Source organism: Physeter macrocephalus, chromosome 10 (genome assembly GCF_002837175.3).
Source record: "Physeter macrocephalus isolate SW-GA chromosome 10, ASM283717v5, whole genome shotgun sequence".
Lineage (NCBI taxonomy): Eukaryota > Metazoa > Chordata > Mammalia > Artiodactyla > Physeteridae > Physeter > Physeter macrocephalus.
In genome coordinates, this window is record NC_041223.1 from 27,622,116 (window position 1) to 27,646,658 (window position 24,543).

The following is a 24,543-nucleotide window of genomic DNA, read 5'->3' on the forward strand; positions in this document are numbered from 1 at the left end:
GGAGCCTGTGCTCCGCAACGGGAGGGGCCACAACAGTGAGAGGCCCGCGTACTGCAAAAAAAAAAAAAAAAAAAAGATGATAACCTTTTTAAATACATATCCAGTGGGCTGGTTGGGCCTCACCGTTCATTTATCCAGAGTCCACTGAAGCTAGAGTAGCTCACAGCCGGAAGTGCCGTGTGGCATGCTTCAGTGACTTTCCATTGCCTTCATCATAAAGTCCAAACTCATGGAACTGGAGGACACATTGACCTCGGCCTGTTTGTCTTATTTTCAATTGCTTGCCTTACTAAACCCACTGTTCTGACTGGTCAGTCCCCTGATACTCTCTCATTTTTTTTGCCTCGCTAGTTTTGCATATGCCATGTCCCAGCCAAGTGTGTTCTCTGCTTCCCCACCACTTATACAGATTCTCTCCATTCTTCAAAATCTTTATCCAGTGAAGTTTCCCGTCACTACTACCCCCTGTAGCACCTCCTCCCACCTCTGAATCCCTGTAATACTATATCATTTATTTGGTTATTAGTCCTCTATAGTGTATTGATTTTTGAAAACTGAATTGGTCTGTTTTTGTAACTGCGTGTATTTGCATATTGTCTCCTCCAAAGGATTAATGAGCATCTTGCAGGTGGATGCTGTGTCCTACAATCTTCATATTCTTAGTGCTTGGCACAGTGGCTGGCCCATGGGAGTGTCTGTAAATGTTTATTGAAAACACCACATAAAATTTCTGAGCCTGGGAATATTGTGGTTCCATTGATAGTAACAAGGAGACTGAGTTGGCTGATTTTATGAGGACAGTTAGTTCAGATTTGGACATAGTTTCAAGTGATAGCAGAGATACATGAGCATATGTTCCCTAGAGGTGGAAGACTGTTTATAAGTGCAGATTTGCAAGTGACTGAGGTTAAGATTGTGCTTTAGGCCATAATAGGGGAGAACGTTTCTGAAGGAAGAGAAATTATTGAGGGAATCAAAAGCTCCCAGGGGTCTGGAAATGGAAAAAGCGGTAGAAAAGATGCGTTGTTCACTTAATATTATTTTCCCAGTACTGAGCACAAGGTGTTCCACGGAGTAGGGTGTTGACTGAATAAATGTGAAGAAAACTGAAGTGAAGTGGGAAATTAAACCTAGGTTTGTCTCATGCTGACTCCCATGGGCTTTGGTTGTTCCTATACAACTTGACTTACAATTATGAGGAATTTAAACTGAAAAGCTCTCCATCATGTGGGTTAGTCAGAGAAGTCATTAGAAGTTACGAGATTGCATTATGTCCTTCTTATTCTAATGCAACTTTCATAAATAATGTTGGATAAAACATTTAATAGCTATGACTTAAATGTTACAATACTCCTGGCAGCTATATTAGAATAAATTTTAACTGTCAAGCAAATAAGCAAAAAGATCTCATAAAGCAGAACATTTTAGGTGAAACACTCTGCATTACCTGAGAGTTACTCTGTGATCTTTATATGTTGTGAATTTAAACCAGTAACATTCTTCAATTGCCAGAGCAGTATTCTGCGGCCAGATTTTCAAATAAGCTATTTATGATTCAGGTTCTGTGATTCACTAAGAAAGGCTCAGGACTCAGCATACAGTCATACTTGTGGCTAAGATTTATCGTAGCAAAGAATACAGAAAGCAAAATCAGGCCTTTCTAAGGACAGCACTTGCAGGCCTGCAATGTTGACTTTTTTTCTGCACAGGCAGATTGAAACTATGAGATTGAGACAGATGAAGTTGCAAAATTCAACCATTTTTAACTACAGAAATGACAGTTATGTGCAGTTCAGCCTCTCGTTCTGTCTTCTGGTTTACTCCCCCAAAGATATGTGTGTAGCCTGGGGGGCTGGATTCCACAGAGTACAACCCATCATACAGAGCTGGGAATTGAGGGCTAAAGTTTTGCTGTTTCCCAGCCCACATGCCACCCTTTAAAATGGTGACAGAAGTACATTATTTTTGTGGAGGTCAAGACCATCTATCATTCAGTGAGTTTAAACTCAGCATTGTCCTTAAGGTTGCAGTCATAAATATCTTACAAGAGTAAGCATTTTTACTAAATTAAGCATTTGTTGGACCAGTTATCTTGGTCAATTGAGAGAAGACTCTTCAACTGGACCATCCAGCCAAAAATAGAAACAAAGCAGTGGGAACCCCATGACCTTTATGAGAAGACATTGCAACAAATGCAATGAAGGGTAGAGGATATGGATTACAGAGACACATTGGTGGCATTTCCGGGAGCTGCAGAATTTTTACTGGATGAAAGCTCCAAGTGTCTGCTGCCTGCATATTTTGTTGCAGAGTGATTTAGAGACAGAGTCCCAGACCACAAGGGTGCTTCTCTCCATCCTTCCTCTTGTCTTTAACACACTTACATGTGACACTAATGGAATAAAGCTTTCAAGCTAGCAGGAAGATCAATAAAAATTTTATAAGGCTAGCAAAGACTTATTGAGTGTCATAGTATATGGCTCAGTTTTCTTTTTTGAAAAATGAAAGAAAAGAGATTCAAATAAATAATACTGGAAAGTCACTTGAGTCATTTTAGAAATGGTATTATTTTAATGGTAAATTTAAAAATAGTATGTGATCCTACCTGCTAGTTACCTAGGATTTCCAGAGTTTTAAATGTTTAAATCGTAAAATGAATAAATATCCCTTTTCATTGTGTTCTCACAGTGAAATTCCCTGCACTTGGTTTAAAAAAAAAAAAATACCTCAGAAGATTTTATTTTCCTATTATTATGATTGAGGGTTTTTTTTTTTTTTTAAGGCTCACACTTACTTAATGTGACGGTAACTTGAAAGGTATTAAATCTCAGAAAACTGTCATCTCTCTAAGCCCCAGAAAGACGGATGATTACCTCTTCCCAAGCCAGGTTGTACCCTGCAAACTGTACCAATAAGTCCCGCAACCTGAGGCCCCCAGGAGGTGCGATTGTGCCTGAGCTGAAAACCTCTGAAAGCAGCAGCAGAGCCAGACTCTGCTCCCCAGGACCACTGTCCCCAAGTTGACACAGGTTTTCTTTCCCTGTTAGCGATGAGCAAGCAGAGCCCAGAGGAACTAGAAACCCGGTTTCCCACATTGGTGTAGGAATAGGGAGACAGCCTAAAATACCTTCCACCATGTATTGAGCCTTGCAGTGGGCCCGGCAGTCTCATTTAATTTTCACAACTCTGAAAGTGTTTTCCTGCACTGCAGATGGGGAAATTAAGACTGAGAGGTTAAGTGATGTGCGGCGGGTTCACAGCTTCTAAGGGGCAGAGCCAGGTCAATGGACTCCAAAGCACACCTTCCCCACAAACTCAAACACACAGCTACACCTCCGAGTGTGAGAGGCCCAGGACCTTGAGGAAGAGCGTAAACGCTGAGAGAAGGAGGGCTGAATATTTGCTACACACCTCCTATATGCCAAGCCATATTCTTAACATCTTTTCAACTAATTCTCCCAACGACCCTATGAGTTAGGCAGTTTCACCCCCGTATTACCTACTCAGAGAAGTCAAGAAACTTTGAAGGTCACTGAGCTAGTTAGTCGCAGGGCTCACAGCTGAACCCAGGTCTGTTTGAGTTTATCTTCCCTCTTACCATGATAGAGTGTTAACCAAAAGGTTTTTGGAGAAATAAGGACCATTACAGTGGTGGAAAGGAAAGACCGATAGAAAAGCAGAAACATAGCCTGAAAACTTTAGACAAATGTTCAACCTAATGGTTAAAAATTAACAGTATATAATCTTGGGCTAAATAGCCTGACAGCTTTTTAAATTACCTTTATTTTACTAAATTTAACCTGTCAGTTTTATATGAACATAACACACTTTAAGATCAATTTTAAATTTGTCTTGTTATGAATAGGACTCAGGAGGTCTTTTGTGATAGAAATGAATTCCTGAGATCCAAATGATAATAAAGTGGTCAGATAGATGTTCAACTAGAGTGGATCTGTTAAAAGTCAGATGTAGATAAATTGGAATTCAAGTAACCAGACCTCCAGTTTAATTGAAATTTATCTTACAGTTGAGTTTCAAGACAAAGCAAATTACAGCCAAAAAATAATAATAATAAGCTTTTTATCAGGGATTAATCGAGGATTATTTGGAAAAGTCACTTGCACTGAACATGTGTTTAATCTCCTTCATGGTCTACTGTAACATAATATTTAGCTAGGATTGATGTCTGTTGTCAGGACCTGGGCGCAACTGCAGATATTCAGTCACCAGAGACAGATTAAATTATGTCAAATATGCCAAGGCAAGAAAGAAACGAATACATTTGAAATATATTCTAAACAAGTGGTCTTAATTATCTTTCATTTAAGTAAAAATAATAAGTAGAAGATCCCTTAAACAGCTTACTAGTTAAGGCTTTATTTACTATGTGCTGGAGGTGGCTATATAATAAAAAGAAAATAATAAAGGTATTCCAAATCTGTGTGCACTCCTTTCTGTTCATCTTTATGAGCAGTTTTAAGACTACCTTGCAGAATATGGAAGAAAGTTGTTCTATCCATATTGAGCACCAGAGTTCCAATTAAGTCAATTTTTGGTCTTTAGGGGCTACCTCTAAAATTGTGAGACTATATAGGCCAATACTAACTAGTATGGACTTTACCTGCCACGTGGTGATGACTGGTAACTTGTTTTTGGCAAGCGGGCTGAGAGTGTGTGTTATAGCAATCAGTGTTTATGTTTGAACCTGTATTTAAAGCCAACAAATTATTTGAAACTGGGCAATTAAACAGTGTTAAACATACTATATAAGATGCTTTCTACTGTTTAGTCTGTGGTTTCCTCTGCTAGTTAATACTGTATGTAATCGACAGACAGCCATAATTTGGTATATTCTTCATTCAGAGGTAAAAGGTAAATTTAGAAACTTTTTTTTTTTAGTACATCTTAGGTACCATTTTAAAATTTAGTCTTCCTGAAGCGTAACTACTATCACACCCTTTCAGATTCCAAAACCTTGAGCCAGTGAGTCCTGTTTTCTAGTTATTATCCATTTCCCTCAGCCTAATGGAGGAGATAATAAATATGTAACATGCCAGGGATAAGGGCTACAGACAAAGCAGAGTAAGAAGGAGTGGGCGGTGATGAGTGATAGGGGTGCTATTTTAGATAGATCAAGGGGACTCTAATGTCACATTTGAGCAGAGACCCAGTGGAAGTGAAGGGGAGACCCGTGTTGACATCTGGGAGAAGAACAGTTCAGGTACATGCAAAGGCTCTGAGATGGACTAAGTCAGTCAGTAGGATCTGAGTATGATATGATCTGAGTCAGTATTATCAGAGTAATTAAGAGGGAAAGTGGTGCAAGGTAAAGGCCAAATCATATAGTACCTTGTAGGCCAGGGACAGACCTTGAATTTTACTCTGAGTGGGATGGCGGCTGTTAGACCTTGGAACCGAGGAGTGACATGACTTATGATTCAATGGGATCACTCTGGCTACTGAGATGAGAATAGACTGAAGAGGATCAGTGGTGGGGTCAGGTAGACTGCTTAAGAGGATATTGCAGGGGCTTCCCTGGTGGCGCAGTGGTTGCGCGTCCGCCGGCCGATGCAGGGGAACCGGGTTCGCGCCCCGGTCTGGGAGGATCCCACATGCCGCGGAGCGGCTGGGCCCGTGAGCCATGGCCGCTGGGCCTGCGCGTCCGGAGCCTGTGCTCCGCAACGGGAGAGGCCGCAGCAGGGAAAGGCCCGCATACCACAAAAAAAAAAAAAAAAGAGGATATTGCAGTCACACAGGGAAGAGGAGATCAGAAAGGTAGTGGTAGAGGTGATGTTTTCTAAGGTAGAGCTGAAAGAACTTACTAATGGATCAAATTTGGGGAGTGATTGGAGGAGAGAAGTCAAGGATGATTCCAAGGCTCTGGGCCTTATCTACTGGAGGAACGGAGTTGCCTGAGTGGATGGGGAAGACTGGGTGGAACAGATTTTAAGGCAGAGGGTAGGAGGCAGGGAATAACAAGGGCTTGGTTTTTGACATGATTTGTGAGAAGTAGCAAAGATACTTTAAATATCTTTTAAAAATATATTAAAGTCATATGTGTAAAGAACAATTTACCTGAAGGACCCTATACTTTATATAACCAGAGAATTGCCTGATATTTCTGCCCTTCGGTCCCTTCCTAGAGTACATTTCCCTTAGTCTCTTGAATAATCTTTGTTATTGAACCTTTGCTAGAGGCTTTTCCAAAATCCTGGTAAATTATTTCCCTGTTTCCCTTTTGGTGACCTGCTTGGTTATGTTCTTGGAATGTTTTGGTTCCTAATGCATGACCCTTTTAAGAACAAAGATCAGAGGCTCTAGACCCCAGTCTTATTTCTCCCCGGTTGCTTTATGTATAAACTGGGACAGCCGGGGTGAACAACTCCATGGACCCTGAACACGCCACCGCTGTAGGATTGGTCGGTTGAGCTGAGACTATTGATTTTTGAATGTGTTCTCCACACTGAAACAGTGTGCTCCTTGAGGGCAGGGGTTGTTGGCTGCTTAATCTTTATTTCCTGAATCTAGCCTAGCACTTGATACAAGGGTTAACAGTAAATGTCGAATATGTGAATGTTTCTCAATAAATTTTAGGAAACTAAATATGTCTTTTCTCTTTTGTCTCATTTGTATAGCGCCTGATGGCAACAAAGTGCAAGATAAGAAAACCGCGGCCTCCAACCGGCCTTCTTCTGCTATTTCAGGACAAAATAGCAACCACACAGGAAATAAACCAGGTACTATGCATTGCCTTTGCTGTGGAAAAAGGAAGGTTAACCCAAAGGGCTTAGTCATGCTAGAATTTAGGAGAGCTTGGTTTCAGTCCTGCCACCAAAACACACACTCAGACTGACTCGTAGGAATATAAGTCAGAGAACCTCTCACGCCTTGATTTTCTCTCTTTAAAATGGAGATTCAAAGCTATGCCCTACTTACCTCTCAGAATCATTTTGACAGTCAGTGAGATGGTGTATGTGAATGCACTGTTTACGGTCAAACAGTGTATAAGAGCAAATAATTTTGCCATTCTGCCTGAAATGATAGATATGACACAATTTTCTGTATCTATATGCCCAGCATTGTTGCATATCTCTTGTGACTTTTTCAAAAACCACTTAAGGAAATCATTACACACAGCATAGCTGGTATAGAATGATGTTTCTGTTCTCCATTCCCTGCAATGCTTGTACACCTACACAGTAATTTCATCTAATAACCTGTGATTCATGGTCTGTTCCACTCAGTGATATGACAAAGCAAACACTCTGTAAACATAATACAAACAATTGAATAGACAATGCAGTTGCTTCCAGGTATCCAACAACCATTGTGTGGTCCTTGGGAGAGACTAACTTACAGTCTGATGATAAGAGACAGTCAAAGGAAGGTAAAGGCAAATTGAACACCCCATGAGGTTCTTGGAAGCCTACTTCTTGCTGCACCCAAGGCCAAAGTCACTCAAGAACAGTGAATCAGTGAGAATAAAGATGGAAGTAACTGTATCTAGCCCCATAGAAAACATTCCCTATTGCATCTAGTTTTGCGGGGCTTTTTTTCCCATGTGGAAAAGGTCTTGAACAGAGAAGATAAATCTAGCTTGCCATCTAGGAGAGGAATAACCAGACTATTGCAGGTATTGCATGAGTAACCATTAGTGGCAAATGATGTGTAGTTTCAGTGGAGTTTTAATTTGTAGGCTAAGATTTCCCCATTTAGTCAGTTTGCATTTTCATTCATTTATCCATCCATCTATCCACCCAAAGCCCAGCCACCGTCTAATGTTTATTGAGTAGTTGCCCTATGACTGGAACTGTGAGAGATACTGTATGAGCAAATCAACAGGGCCCCTGTCCTCATGGAGCTTATTCTAGCGGACTTTTGTTCTTTAAACTCCAGTGAGCATCCATGTAGAAGTGGAAGCTCTTTAGCATGAAAATCCTGTTTGTTTTACCATGAGAATTGAACATAGCTAATTGGTTTGTTCTGGTTTTCCCTTGTTCTCCCCATCAACCATTGCTTCTAATTCCTACATTCTTTCCTGTGCAATTTATACTTTTATATCCCGATAACTTGTTTATTTATCTGGTGCTAGTACTGTATAGGTACTAGGGAAATACTAAAAGACATAATTCCTACCCTCTAGCTGACAGTATGGTGGAGTAAACCAGTATATGAATAAATCATTCTAACACAGTATTTCCATTATCAGAAGAGACATATGTGGAGTGCATAGAAAAATAGAGGCCGAAAACATCTTTTCTGTTCCAATTGACCATCTCTTTATAGAGCCATTTGATTTATGTTGCCAGAGTCAAGTTCAGTGAGGAGATGTTTCATTTCAGATGACATCTTTTAAACATCTTTTCTGTTCCAATTGACCATCTCTTTATAGAGCCATTTGATTTATGTTGCCAGAGTCAAGTTCAGTGAGGAGATGTTTCATTTCAGATGACATCTTTTAAGTATCCTTGGGTCTGCTTTCTTGTGTATACACATAAGCGAAGATACATAGAAGACTCTTATTTTTTAAACCACCATGTTATCTTCCTGAGTATCTCTGAAGGTGACATAAGAGGTTCCAAGTTGGAGTTCCAGGCTTGAGTAAAACCTTTTGATTTTATGGGATATAAGTCACAGGAATGTCTGTCTAAAGCAGTTTTTGTTGATTTTCTTACTGTAGGAACTTAAAAAGAAAAGAAGCACATGCTGTTTTGGGGTTATTTTGAGTATTGCCCTAACCAGATGCAAGTATCCTGACAATGAAAAAGGGTCCCTTTTTATCCAGTAAATTTTAGTTAAATTTCTTGCCCTCCTTTACTTTCTGATACTTATGCTCTAGAACATCTCTGATTTAGAAAGCATCTATTCACATTCAAATTGTTAATATTTTACATTTAAAACATGTAATGGAAGGTCCTCATGGTGTTTTATAAATATGTGCACACTATGTCTTGTGTTATCCAAGAGGGAAGGGTACTCTCAGCTGTGAATACTTGAACCAAGTCCAGAAGAGACACTTTGTAAAGTTACAAAGTCCATTTCTGACTACTGTTAACTGAGGAAGTGCAAGATGCTTCTTCAGAACTCCATCAGCTGCCTCCAAATGGTAAAAGTTTTGTTTGTTTCTTTGTTTTTCAGCAGATGTAAGCTTTTATATATAGAATTTCCTGGATAAACAACAAGGTCCTACTGTATAGTACAGGGAACTACATTCAATATCCTATGATAAACCATCATGAAAAAGAATATTTTAAAAAGTGTATACACGTATAACTGAATCATCCTGCAGTACAGCAGAAATTAAGACAACACTAAATCAACCACACTTCGACAAAAAAAAGTTGTCTGCGTAAGACCTAAAATCAAGCCTTGGACTCCACTGTTCCACCCACTTTGGGAAACACCAAGCTTACATTGTTTTCCTTCTGTAACACCCTCCTCCCATCCCATCCACACTTCTTAAAGCCAAGTGTGTCTCTGGCGATCCTTCTCAGTTGCCACATCCCCTGTGAAGCTTTTCCCGAGAGCAAGCTGTGAATCTTCTTCCCGTGAATTCCCTCTGCGCTTCGAGCGATTATTTCTTAGAGGACTCATTTCACCTCGTCCTTGATTGTAACCCAAATGGTCAAAGTTTGACCTGATTAGAAGAGAAAATTGCATTTTCTTCATGAACTACTGTGCATGTACCTGAGAAAAGCAGAAACTCCATTTTATTAAAAATGCCTCTTGGGCTTCCCTGGTGGCGCAGTGGTTGGGAGTCCACCTGCCGATGCAGGGGGACACGGGTTCGTGCCCCGGTCCGGGAAGATCCCACATGCCGCGGAGCGGCTGGGCCCGTGAGCCATGAAAAAAAAAAAAAAAAAAAAAAATGCCTCTTAATTCCTATCCCTCTACTATTCCCCACCACAAGTCTTTAGAAGAGCCAGTAGAACTTTCTTCTTATAAATAATAAATAAATTTCCCTCATGGAGGAAAACATGACTTGTAATCTTCCAGCCGTTTTCTGATTCTAATGACTCTGTAGATGCCATGCTGTGAAAAGGGGGGACAGGATTGAGTTAAAGATGGGATTTTAAGCCCTAACTCTGACACTTAACTGTCCACCTTCCTTAATCACATGCATTTATTTCCTTCAGTTTTCTCATTTGGAAAATAGGCACAGTAACTCTTCATTGAATGACTAGCTGCTTGGCTAACTCATAGGATTATTGTGAAGAATAAACTGATAATATATATGGAAGTCCTTGTAAAATGCAAAGCCCTAACAGAAGTAGTTTACTGTATAAACAGATAAACAGTAGTGGTTCAGATAGGAGTCAAGTGAGTTTTTGGAAAAAAGCCTTGTCAAAGTGAGTTGATTTTCTTGATCTTTGAGGGTCACTCTTTAGTTCCGATTTTTGCAGGATAGTCCAGGTTTACACACGTCGCCACAGACTCTTACCAGCACGCCCTTTCACTCTTAAAAGTGCCCTCTACTTTGCAGTCATCACAGGTAGGAGCTTGGATGCAAAGTGTAGCTGCAAGTTTACCGCCACCAAAATCCTATTTCTCTTATTCTCCATCTGAGAATAAGTAACTCAGTTCTATTCTAACAATGTTAGATCTGTTGGGAAACAATGTGAAATGTTCGTGATGTCAAATCATTTTCTATACCTTCATTTTGTTCCAGAGAAAAGTGATAGGAGGGTAGAAATGAAAGGGAGACAAAAATTACAGAAAATTCACTATTTACTTGGAATTATTCAATTGTATTTTTTCTTTCTGAAATCCTACCTTTAAAGATCATTTTTATCAGTTTTTAGTTATTAAATCCTAAAATTGTAATCGCTAGTATTTACATTTTTAAAAGTCTGTTGTCAAATACAAGATTGGTATGAGTTTGCCCCAGTAGTGAAGGTTAATGGAAGCGTACTGGCTCTGAAAGTTAGCTAAAGCTGTTGGCTCATTTGTTTATTCATTCTCTCTTTTTTTTTTTTTTTTTTTGGCCGTGCCCTTGGCATGTGGGGTTCTCAGTTCCCTGACCAGGGATTGAACCCACGCCCCCTGCATTGGAAGCACAGAGTCTTAACCACTGGACCGCCAGGGAAGTCCCCTCATTCATTCATTTAATAAGTACTTATCGAATGCCTTCCTTCCTGTCAGGTATAGTCCTAGGCATGGGGAATATAACAATGAACAAAACTGACCAGGCTCTGCTCTTCCCTACCTGCATTCATAGCCATCTTTCATCTGTCACAGGGTGTTTATTAACATTCTAGTATCAAAGTGGCTTTTTATTAATGTGACCAGAAGGACGGAAACAGAATTCAAACTGAATACCTTTTTCACTCTACAGTATTTTCTATTGCCAGGTCCCCAAACCAACCAAAATTGTCTAGCATATCATAGTCAGTATACAACTTATACTTTAGAAATGTGTTGCATTTGTTCTTAACTTCCTCAGATCTAATTCTAAATAAATACTGATTGAGATCAGTACTGAAGTGATAAAGGTAACCAGTGGGAAATATCCGACTCTTAAGCATTGCCCTTATTTGTAGTTTTTATTGATATATCTGCATAGAACTGTATACAACCTGTTGTTGTATACAGTTGTTACCAGACAGGATACAGTTTGTGAAGAGTGTAATTTTCATATGAAATGATAGCATAGAAATCAGAGGTAAACTGTGCCCCCTCTTGCATTGCTCTTTTCCAACTATGCATCTAAAAGGCAAGCAAGCATTCCATTGCATAATTGAGTGGTGCCTCATGACTGCAGGAACACCAGTGATTGACTTAGAGTTCTCAGGGTTGGTTTGGATGGAAGAAGGTAGGTGAGGATGAGTGTGTTGTGTCCCATACGTTGTTATTAAAACCTTCTTTTCAAAATGTTGTGTGAAATTTGGCAAGTACTTGAAAGTAAGCTAGAAATGTCACATACTCCATAGCCCATGGACAAAATTTGACTTTATAGACTCTGTTTTACAGACTTTCTATAATGTGCTTATGTGGCTTTTATAAATAAAGTTGATTTTCAAGTTTCATAATAAAATCAAAGTTTTCATGACGGAGTAAAACCTCATTATTTAAGGACTCTTTTTAAGCAATAAGTAATTGTTGGAAGTCTTTCTTCTAACTTCATTTTGGCTTTTGTTCTCAGATGGTTTTTTCTTCAAAATACCATTTTGCTATGGCTGTCATTTCCAAAAACAAATGACAGCGGAACTCCCCTGTCTGTGATCCTTAACAAAGTGCCTGAGGGGAGTCCACATGCCCCTCTTCTAGTGTCAGAGGAAAACCTTTTGGGACCGAGAGGCCACATTTTTCTACATAAAAAATATTTGAGACCTCATAAACGATTAGTAAATCTGGGAAATAATTATCATAATGAGTATGAGCTAGTGAGGGGTTCATATTACGAATTTTTTGAAAAAGCATACCTTAAAGCAAAGGAAAAGCATAAAATATCATCGCCTGGTCCTGCCATGATGCACACTGCCAGGTTTATGCAGCTCCTAATGTGCTTTTTTTTTTTTTTTTTTGTGGTACGCGGGCCTCCCTCTGCTGCGGCCTCTCCCGTTGCGGAGCACAGGCTCCGGACGCGCAGGCTCAGCGGCCATTTTTTTTTTCTTTTTATTTTTTTGTGGTATGCGGGCCTCCCTCTGCCGTGGCCTCTCCCGTCGCGGAGCACAGGCTCCGGACGCGCAGGCTCAGCGGCCATGGCTCACGGGCCCAGCCGCTCCGCGGCACGTGGGATCTTCCCGGACCGGGGCGCGAACCCGGTTCCCCTGCATCGGCAGGCGGACGCGCAACCGCTGCGCCACCAGGGAAGCCCCTAATGTGCTTTTAGACAGTTTTTATTTCCCTTAGATGTACAAATTCTGTGACGTTTAAGACGCATTTGGGATGCAAGTCCTTTAAGTCTGTTGATGAAGCTCTGCCAGTTGTCTCTAAAGTATTATTCCAGTAGGTTTCTATTTTTAATAAAAGATCTTGAAATTGTGATGTTAATTAAGTAGCAGGGAAAATAAAGCTGATTTTCAGTGTAATTATCATCATCATCATCATCATTATTATTATTACTAGGCTTTTCATTTTCTTTAGTAACAGGCAGAGTGAGTGTATTCATGTGGCCCTCTGCTGGAAACCCCTCGGTGGCATCTCACTCAGAGCATAATCCAAAGTCCTCACCAGGCCCCCAGGTCTCTGGCCCCATCACTTACTGATCTCACTCTGCTCCAGTGGCTCAGATCTTCATGTCGTTTCTTGAACACCTTAGGTACTCGTAACCTCAGGGCCTTTGCACTTGCTTTTCCTCTCTTGGAATATCTGCACGGGTAGCTCCCTTACTTCCATCAGGTTTTTACACATAAAAGCTACCATCACAATTAGACTTCCCTTGGCACCTATCCAAAATGTCAGACCTCCCCTTCCTGCCATTTCACAATACCCTTGGCTGCTTTGCTATCTCCTTAGCATTTATCGCAGTCTAACATTTTATATATTGCCCCTTTTTTCACTCTCTCTGTTTTACTTATTTATTCTATAAATTTTCCCTAAGCAAACCCCATTCGGGCAAAGATTTCTGTCTTTCTTGTTAATAGCTCTCTTTTCAGCACATACAGCACTGTCTGGTGCACAGTGGATATTCAGTGTGTTCAGCAAATGAATGAACTTATTGAGATTTATCAAGTGCTAGGCACTGTGCTAACGCTGTTACAAGCATTATTTTATTTAATCCTTACAATGATGTGAGATAGATAGGTTCTATTTTATCCTCATAGGCAATGAGTGAAAAACCCATGAACCCCATATCATAGCTTAAGACTTAAGAGAGCTGGGTGAGTAATTCGGCCAAATCTCACAGCAAGTGAGTGATAGAACCAGAAGTGATCTCATGCCTGTCTGACTCCAGACCTGGGCTGTTCACATGTATCTGGTGAACATCTATTTAGTATAATAAATTCACTTAGGATTCTATGTGTTGTTAAGGAACAGGCTTTTTAAAGCATAAAAACAATAGAGGTTCAGTAGCTTAGGAACACAAAACCTCATATATATTGTTTGATAAAAATAAGCCAAAGGCACAGTTATGTTTTACACAAATTTGGGGGGGGGGCCGTGTGTCTTTTTGTTTTACTTTATTTTTTTGAGTTTTATTGAGATATAATTGACACACAGCATCAATTAAACTGTGTAAGTTTAAGGTGTACAGCATAATGACTTGACTTATGTTGTGACATGTTTATCCCAATGTGTTTAGTTAACATCCATCATCTTATACAAAAAAAAAAAAAAAGAAATGGGTTTTTTCCTTGTGATGAGAACTCTTAGAATCTAACCTCTTAGGTAATATTTTAAAATAGAAGATAATACTTGGAAATTCTCAGGAAAATTATAATAAAGTGTATCACTGAAAGTATAGTTACATGTACTAATTGTTGTAATGTTACTGTACATAAGATGTAGTAATATTTCATTCATCAGATTTACTGGACAAAAAGATACTTATCAGTGTATATCGTTTCTTAAGATCTGCCCCTCTCGTCATGTTTTCTTTCTCCTTTTCAGACCCTCCACCAGTGCTGCGCGTGGATGACCGGCAGCGGCTGGCGAGGGAGCGGCGTGAGGAACGAGAGAAGCAGCTAGGTATCCCCCGCCTCGCTTGACCTTTCAAGGGCACCGTTGTTGAAATGTTACTTTTTTCCCCTCCAGGATGATGGACAAACAGACATCACTCTGATAGGCATGCTTTCTAGCATGCCTTTATGAGTTTTGCAGATGGATTGGGAAACAGAATATAGTATGTGGATATAAACATAGAACTAAATTTTAAGCAGCAATGAAGTCCGGCCCAGGATTAGGGACATTTTCATTTCTTGTATCGTAATGACAGTTTAATGTGGCACCGGAGGGCATGTAGGTATGAGAGGCATGATGGCTCAGCTTACATTTTACAGCTTAAAAAATACCAGGACAGTCAGCCTGTGGTTCTTTTTATGTGAACAGTTATGAGACTGGGCACTGCTAGGGCACTCACTGCTTTCCACGTTAAAATAATGCTGCTGTTGAATTTATAGACTGATGCTACCAATGCGCTGCCAGGAAGAACACAAGACCTGTGCTGAGGGGTCTGATTTTTCTTTTGTTATCCAAGGCCCTTGCAAAAGGTTAGCAGCTGCAGCATTTGCCACATAATCACCTAGAGAGCTGGGTCACAGGACTGGCTTACCAGGAAGCCAAGATCCGAGCATTCAGCAGTCCTTGTCTTCCAGAACATTGAGCAAGGATATTGGTGCCAGCTCCTCCTTTATTTTAATGTCCATTTATGCAAAGTTGCTAAAACAGGATACTCTTTATGTGCCTTGGAAAGATGAAATGTCTAGTCAGTGTGTCTCATTGTTTCCAGAGCGTCTGGATATTTTAAAACCAGAGCCGAGTTAGGTTGCCACAGTCTTGCCAGTGGATGACCTGTAACTTTTCTAAAGTTCTACTGCATTTTGTAAAAGTTAATGTTTCAGTTGGAAAACCCAGCCCCATATCCCATCTCTGATTATTTGTACTCAAGAATCCAAATTTGTGAAATTCACTGGAAGCTGGTTTTCAAAAGTCTGTTGACATTGTTTACATTCGTTGAACGCACGCCTCTTTCCCTCCCTTGCCATCACGGTCATGTGAGGTCATTTCTTTTGCTGCCAAGGTTTTTTTCAACGCAAATTTCAATGACTTGCTGGAAGTCAACAAGCTGCGTGTTTCTGTGTTTAGAGTTTGCACCCAGGCTTGAAGTTCCCTGCCTCTGTCAGGTCTCCCTCGGGCTGGTAGGTTCTTGGAGAACAGGGCTGCCTGTGGCCCTGAGGGGGTCCCTCTTTGCTTGGAGTTCTGTGCAGTCTGGAGATCTTTCTTCTGTGAACTGTGCCCACTGCTCCCCAGTAAAGGCCAGTTAGACAAGTGGATCAGAACTGAGAGGGAAAGGCAGAGCTACTAAAGCAGGAAGAGATTCCAGGTGATTGTAAGTATTTACACTCTGGTTTTGGATCCATCCAAGCAAAGACAAGCACTTGTGTCCTCTCCCCTCTCCACCCCACCCCTGTTGGGTTAGGTTTCCCACTGTTAAATGTCTCCTTAGCACTGCAATGCGGATTCATATCTACCTGAGTAAAAGTAGCTCCATAGGGCCAGGAGACTACTCCTGTATAATTTAAATCCCATCATGAATTAGCTTCTACACCTTAACTCATACTTTTCCATTTGGGTTTCTTTGTCTTTCAAATCCAGGCGTTATTAGTTTATTTTGTAGAAAGTATAAATATGCTAGTCACACAAAAATCATTTCCCTTCTTATTCTATAAAGTTGTATAGCTCTGAGCCTGCAGATTCGCCCTACAAGTTGCCTAACCTTATCTGTTGTGTGGCTGGCTTTCTTCTTAATATGTGGCCCCATTTTAATTCATATCGATGATGTAGAACATGGCTTATTAGTTTATATAGTTAAAAACTCTGTTTGCTAGGTATTGTGTTAAGAAGATGAATAAAGGTTGAGGCCCAGCCCTTCAGGGCTAGCTACAGTCTAGTGGTGGGGAGGCGGGAACAGATAAACACACAGCAATTCTAATAGAGGGCGGTATTGAAGGGGTGTGCACACGGGGCATCGAGAACCCCACAGAAGGACCTAGCCCAGCCTGAGGATGTCAGGGGCCACCTGAACGTCCAACTAGAGGATGAAGAGGAGTCATCCAGGGAGCTAGAAGAGGTGGGGACGGTAGAGCACTGACCGCAAGACAGGTGGCAAAAGGGCATCTGGTAACAGACCCAACCTGCTTATCAGATTCTTATATGGGTCAAAGTAACGTTCAGATTATTGTATTATCCTGTGGTTACAGCTTTACTTTGTTGGTGAGCTAGCGTATCATAGACATGGTTTTTCTTTCTTCTTACCCCTACCATATTTAATACCATAGTTTTACTTCTTTTTTTTTTGACCCCACCACTCAGTTTGTGTGATCTTTTTTTTTTGTTTCTTTTTGTTTTATTTTTTGCGGTACGCGGACCTCTCACTGTTGTGGTCTCTCCCGTCGCGGAGCACAGGCTCCGGACGCACAGGCCCAGTGGCCATGGCTCGCGGGCCCAGCCGCTCCGCGGCATGTGGGATCCTCCCGGACCGGGACACGAACCCGCGTCCCCCGCATCGGCAGGCGGACTCCCAACCACTGCGCCACCAGGGAAGCCCAGTTTGTGTGATCTTAGTTCCCCTGACCAGAGATTGAACCTGGGCCCTAGGCAGTGAGAGGAGTCCTGACCACTGGACCGCCAGGGAATTCCCAGTTTTCCTTAATTTTGATCTTATCTCTTTTGTTGTTGTTGACAATCATAATTTTAATGAAATACATTTTTATCTATCATATTTCTATTTTATTTTACTCATTTTTATTTTTTTCTGCATTATTTGCATTTTCTTTTAAAATTTCTTTTAATTTTTGGCCTATTCTTTTACACTTAAGCTGTCAGAGTAGAAACTAATCTTTATAAATACACAAATAAACATACATGCACACGTACATTTGTAAAAGAGTCATCTAAAATCTAGCATCTAATTTAAGCTGTGCCTTAGAATACATAAGGGTAATTTCTAAAAAAATTTTAGTTCTAAAAGAAAAAGTGCCACTGATAGACTACCCATAAATATAAACTGCTTTGCAGAAGCTATGATGGGAGTAGAATAGTTTAAAAAAAAAAAAAAAAAAAGGTGGGAGGGTTGGAGAAGTGCTGTCACTTAATAGCAGGTCTTTGGGGTGTGCTTTTTGAAAACACTAAAGCAGTTGATAATATCAACTATTATCAAACTTTCAAACTTTAAAGCTTTCCAAGTTAGAAAAAAGAAAATTCCAGTAATTCCAACAAAGCAAAGTTTAAAGTTATTGGCCAGTGATATTGATGATTCATTGTTGGATGTAGGTTGAAATTAACATTGAAATCATTAAAGATTTTTTTTTTGTAATCCACATTTTTAAAAAGCAAGTTAAAAAGAGGGAGAATAAAGGTCTTTGTTTTGGGTTGCGTGTCATGTTTGTATTGTTTTGCAAACAGGGAGGATCTATTAATAACTTTCTGTAGGACAAATTTCTGAGTCATGCTTTAATGCTTTATGGTAGGATTATGTCATGTGGCCTGCTCTTTCCACATTATCCTTCAATTTATCACATAAAATCAGGCATAATTCTTCAAGTACCGGACTGTTCTGTTTGTTTGGTTGAGCATATGCACTCTGAAAGCTTTATTTTTTTAAAAGGTTTTCCCATGAAGAAATCTCCTCAACCTCTCTATTTCATCTGATTCTATTCAGGCCATTCCTTCAAACTTCTCTCTCTTGACTTCTGCATCCTTTTTACCATCTCTCTTCTAAGCTTTCATTTTGGTTTTCTTCCCGGGGTAAGTGGGAGAATTGTATATGTAATTGTACAAAAATGGAGGGTTGTGTCATGGTTTCAACCCTCCTTTTTTGATAATATGGGTTTCACATTTCCAACTCACTCATAAGGCAGTAGATGCTTTCCTGTCATCTGAAACTCAACCCCTATACCAGCGGTCCCCAAGCTTTTTGGCACCAGGGACCGGTTTCAAAGAAGACAATTTTCCCACGGGGGCGCGGTGGTTGGCTGGCTCAGGCGGTAATGCGAACGATGGGGAGCGGCAGGGGAAGCTTTGCTCGCTTGCCCACCCCTCACCTCCTGACGTTCGGCCCGCTTCCTAACAGGCCTCGGACCGCTACCGGTCCGTGGCCCGCAGGTCGGGGACCCCTGCTCTATACAACTACATTGCCCATCAACTTTCACTCCAGAACACTCCTCTGAGGAATTTCTGTGTCTCCGTCAATTGCACCAGCATCCCCCCTGCCCCGCCCAGTTATCTTTCCGCTACTTTTGTTGCTTTCTCCTGCTGCTGGAGGCACTGGCATCTTTCTACCAGCCTTAACTACCGCATCTTTTACAGAATGAAACGTGGTGGTCCAGGGCTGTGCGCTGCCTAGTCTCCACTCGGACCTGTTGAGCCACTTGTAGGTACCAGTGGTCAGTCGGCACTCAGCCTAGTCCTCTAGCTGGGGCTTCAGCTACCTCTAGCCTGGTTTGTAGGTGGAATTTGCCACACTCACTATCCCTGAATCCATTTAGTCACAAGACCAGCAGACCTCTGTCTTCAACATGGGTCTCACATCCATGCCTTTAAATGTGCTGCCTCTGCTCTCATCCTAGTTCAGACCTTAGTAAATTTAGATTTTAGTTACCCAAAACTATCTCATAGATGTACTTCATTCCTCCAGCTCGGTCACGGTTAGTTCCAGTCCTTCTTTTTGACGCCTTCCTGGTTTTTATGATCTTTCCCCTTTTGGAAACTGTCATTTTCTTACTCTATATATTGCATAACTATCATATTTTAGCTCCCATTCTAGTACTACTTTATATGCTACTGAACTTTTTCTGTTTGGACTTTAGAGAACTTTCTGGTTGTATATATTTTAAGCTTTTAAAGGGTATGGCCATGGTTTTCTAATTCTTTTTATCCCAATATACAACGCTAAATATAAAAGAGACGCATAATAAATATTTGCTGATTTTCCTGATTTTACTCAAGCCTTTAATTATGTATTAATATTAATATTATTCATTAATAATAATAATGTTTATTGAGCACTAACTATGAGCCAAGCGGTGTTCTAAACACTTCACTCTGTATTATCACATTTAGTTGCAAATTAACACAGTGGTTGTACTTTTTGTTGTGTGGACCTGCCATAGTTGCTGATGTTAAGTTATTTTATGGACTGTCATTTATTTTATTTTAAAAGTGCATTGTGATAATTTAGCTCAACGGAGGAACTGAATCTTAAAAAATGGGATAGTTAATAGACCCTTTTTTCTTTCTGCCATATCAACTATTTAAGCATACTTTTAATGTGTACAGGGTCATCAAGATCAGTGTTTACATTCTTCAACAAGTGGTGATTCTGTTAAGTAGAGAGTGGTCCCTATGCTTCAGATGCGGGTGGTAGATTTTCCGAAGTTTCAGAGCTGGGCGCATACCCAGCTCTCATGTGGAGGAAGAGCTACTCTGCTTCCTCGTGCACAAGCAAGGTACATGGGTGCTGTACTCACTGTCCATTTGACACAGAACCAGAGGGTAAATGTAAGTGTTGGAGCAGGTTCTGATATCTTTTTGAGAAAATTTTGTGGCATTGACCATTTGTTAGCCTTGGAGTCCATTAAGAGTCTGTAAGAACTTGGAATAGATCCTGGTTACTAATTTCTCTTCAAAAACATCTGCAAGAATCAAAGCATGTAGAATTTATGCAATAGTATAAATTTTTGACTTTAGTTTAAAGTAATGCTAACCACCACCTTTTTTTACAGCTATTTCCTGCTGTTTTAATTCACATATTCATTCACCTAATATTTGATGTGTAGTCACTATTGAGCCAGGAACCCTGGGGCTCTTAAAGTGAAAGTCAATTTTCTAACCTGCTGGAACTTACATTGCTATGCACTCCACCTGGAATGTTTGTCCTGAGAGATGCATGTAGCTCATTCTCTCTCCTCCTTCAGATATTGTTTAAATGCCATCTCTTCAGTGAGGCCTTCCTTGGCCATCTTACTCAACTTTGCAGCTCCCCCAAACTAGTACTCTGTTTTTCTCCACGTCACTGTCAGTATCTAAACATGTATATATTTTATTTGTTTATTGTCTGTCTGCTTTCACTGGAATATAAGCTTAATAAAAGAAAAGGCTTGTGTCATTTTAAAATTTCTATAGCCTAGTACCTAGAATAGTGCCTGGCACATAGTCGATGTCTAACAATTGTTGGGTGAATGGTAAATGAATAGTAAATCTGTATGTTTCAATATAAGTAGAGGTGAATGCAGCAGGTATACTGCAAATTAGTTAGACATTACCAAATTATCAGGTAATACCCACCCTTATAATAGTCCACTCAAACAAGTCTGAAATTCTTATTCTTAAGCATTTTCTCAGTTAGACGAACGAGGATACAAAGGTAATCTATAGAATAGTTGTGCCTTAAAACTGCTTGGTCTTCATATATGTTATGAAACTAATAGTCCTACAATATGTTGACAAATTCAAAGGAATATCTAAGGAATATTTAGCAGACAAATAGTCTTCTGTGTTTAGGAAGATATAAGGTTTCCCTTTTAGAAGGTGATACAGATTATAGTTTGAAGTATTGATGCGAATGGAGTCACATTCCCAGCTGGGGGCTTTCTGAGAGTCTATAAAATCATGGAAGCTTATCAGAGAATCGTATGATTGACTCATAGCTCATGAAGAAAAAATAAGCTTAATCAAATCTCTCATTCAGTTCATTCATATTGGGTTTTATAGCTAAGTTCAAAGCTGTACAGGCGATCTATCATAATGTATTATATTAGAAATAACAATAAGAATATGAAAAGGATTTTGACCTTCAATTAAATTATTTTTGCATTGTTTCTCAGATAATTTCACCAAACTTCCTTGCCCTTCCAGTCACAGCTTTTCTGCTTTGCTTCCCTTCCCACCCTTCTTACTCAGTGTGTGTTGTCACCTCGGGCAGCAGTATTAATAAGAGTGCAGTCAAGAGACAAATGATCATTTCAACCTGCCTTAGCATGTTCATCTCAAAAATGTTGATAGAGAGGTTAGAATTAATTAGTAAACAACCAGTGATGCCGTTCTCTGATTAGCATCATAAGTGAAACTGTCCCTGGTTTTACATTTCATATTATTATCATTGATAGGCAGTCATTGGTTTTAATAAGACTATCCACACACCAAAAAAACAAAACCAAAACAGACTTTGGGAAAGTCTTTCTAATCCAAATTTTTACTGGATAAAACTTTGACAGATCTGTGGTCAACCATGGCATCTGCTCTCCTAAAGTTGTCACTTAATGAATAAAGTGTACAAAAGCTCCCAAGGCCTCCAGGCAGGTTATGAACAACCAAAGGATCTGAGTACATGTTAGTGGGAGGAATTCGGACAGGAGCACATACCAAAGCACTGCAGCATGAGTCAGGCTCAGGACTGGAAAGAATAAATGCTTCTTGCGGGATGGATTAGATAACTCAGAGGCTGAAGCTTTCACATAAGGTGAATCATTGTGGCTAAGCGGCCATTGTTTATTTCTCCCAAGTTGACTTTGCCTTTAAAGCTGGCAATTAAAAGGTCTTAAAGCCTGAAGAGTAAATGGTCTTTTAAATAGATGATGACGAAGGCCAAGAGTGACATTAGAAGATCAGGATCTTCACATTGGATGAACACCTTGTCCCGATCTAGAGGAGGAACTTTAGTCATGGGGAGGTGTTCCAATCCTGCCTTTTAGCATAATGGTTCCTCGTTTTCTTCTAGAGTCAGACAGTCCAGAGTTTGGATTCCAGTTCCACCACTGACTAACTTTGAGACATCAGACAGGTTACTTCACTTCTCTGTGAATAAGTTTAATAAAATAAGTTTAATAGCAGTGTCTACCTCACTGGCAGCTATGAAGGTACTGCCTGTAAATCACTTGGTGTCAGCATAAAGAACTGAGCACAGTTCACCGTGATGATGGTGGTGATAAAGATGAGGATGGCAGGTCATGTGACCCCAGAGACTGACCTAGATGCCTGGGATTGGAGAAACCTAATGTTTCTGAGCTACAGGGTTGACAAAGATAGAGGGGTGTTTGTGCTTCTGGTCTAGTAGGCTGGGGCTCAGTAAGACAGCCAGGGAAGAGGATGGCAACATTCTATGAGGAGTGAAAGTGGATTAGGGTCGAGGCAGTAACAGAAAGATTCCAAGGACAACCATTGCTCTGTGTGTTTTAGCAAAGCTTTAGCTGAGGCTTAACCCTCCTTTAGGCCTAGCTCTGAAGATAAGAAGTCCTGGCACAGTATTGCTTTCCTATCTCCAAAGAAAGGGTCTAGATATTTCACAAGTATAAGCACCTCAGCTCTGTCTCAGCACCTCAGTCCCATTAGTCTACCGCTATGTCAAGGGAAGAAGGCAAAGTAGGAAGTCCCCTCGAGCAGGAGACACAAGTGTTGTGGGTATCTGCAGGGTCATCCTTATTACCAGGCAGCTCTCCAGTGTAATATTCTAATGAGAGGAAAGTAGAAACACAGTTTAAATCACTTGTTGAGAAGGCTTTGAATTAACACTAAGGCTCGATGTAAATCCCTTTGCTTGGAAGTCATACAATCCTTTAACTCCTTAGCTCATTTATTCATCATACTTACTTTTATCATCTGCTAAACTAGACAGTTTTATCTGGGGAAGAACTCAGTAAGAGCAGAGTAGTTACGATCTAGAGTACAGGTAGGAGTCTGAAGGAGCTACGGGAGTGACTTTGCCACCAGAGGAAGGGCCATTTGACCCAGGACTTGAAAGATGGTTGAAGTTTGCCAGGTGGAAAGAGGTGTTTTGGGCAGGGGTAGCTTGTAAAAATGGGGAACAATGGGGAACCAACAGGTTTTCAAGCAGGACTGTGACATCGGGTTTGTTTGGGGGTGGGGGGGAAGATGTCTCTGAGAACAGTATGAAGGATGGATGTGAAGAGGAGATAGACTAAACACCAGGAATAAGAAGGGAATGAGGGCTTAAATACAGTAGAATCGAAAGGATGGGAAAGGAGACACTGAATTCTGATGTAAAATGATGGAGTCAATTGTGGAAGTGTGGAGTTAGGTTGGAGCATCCATGAGGGTGAAATTGAGAATGACCTCGAGGGGTCTAACTTTGTAAACCATTAGGGGGTCAGGTATCTGCTATCAGAACGTAGAAGGCGGAGCAGGTTCTGGTTTCAGGTAGGGATGAATATGCAGACACGAGTAAGGTTATGTGATGGATCTGACCAGGAAATTCAAGTGGAAATTTTAGGCAGGAAGCTGTGAATACGGAGGAAATAGTGTGTAGTAACAGAAAGTACAGGCTTTGGAATCAGAGCTGACTTAAAATTTCAACTCTACCTCTTTTAAACCATGTGATCCTGGGAGAGCTATTTCTCTCCTTTGGGTTTTTTTTTCTTCATTTGATTTTTACTACCAGACAAAATGGGATTATTATTCCCACATTTATTACAATTTTGTTTTCATTTGCCTGATAGCTATTTGTTCATTCATTATTTTCTTTGACACTTTGTTTTAAGTTTGTTTCTTTTAAACTACGTAACTGGGTGTTTTGTGTTTTGGCCTGGTCTAAAAGTCTCAATCTTAACTAATAGGCTTAGTTTTATTCCTTTTAGCTTAGTTTCATTCCTTTTAAACTTTGTTTTTTTCCCTTTTTATGGTAGGGGTAGGGTTGGTGGTGTAGAGGTGTAGGTGTTGGTTTGATGCAAGTACTGTTCATTCCATGATTCCCTGTATTAATTTAGAAGTTGTGCTATAATTTTCCATACCATTAGTGGTTACCTTTTCATTCCCATTTCTTCATTATTAAATAAAATTAATTAGTATTTCCTACACAGATGCTCTTATTTTTCAGTCCACAGCCCCCCTTCCCAGGGTTGATTAACCAAGTTAAGCCGTTTTTTTTTT

At 40.3% G+C, this 24,543-nt stretch overlaps 1 protein-coding gene across 4 annotated transcripts in view; it reads left to right on the forward strand.

Annotated features, from left to right (window-relative positions):
* MAP7 (microtubule associated protein 7) overlaps window positions 1–24,543 on the forward strand; it is a 178,393-nt gene that overhangs the window by 113,494 nt on the left and 40,356 nt on the right. For all 4 annotated transcript variants that reach the window (XM_028494406.2, XM_028494407.2, XM_028494408.2 and 1 more), the window contains exons 2-3: window positions 6,636–6,737; window positions 14,554–14,631. In XM_028494406.2, the coding sequence (XP_028350207.1) occupies window positions 6,636–6,737; window positions 14,554–14,631 (180 nt within the window). The remainder of the gene's footprint in view (window positions 1–6,635; window positions 6,738–14,553; window positions 14,632–24,543) is intronic.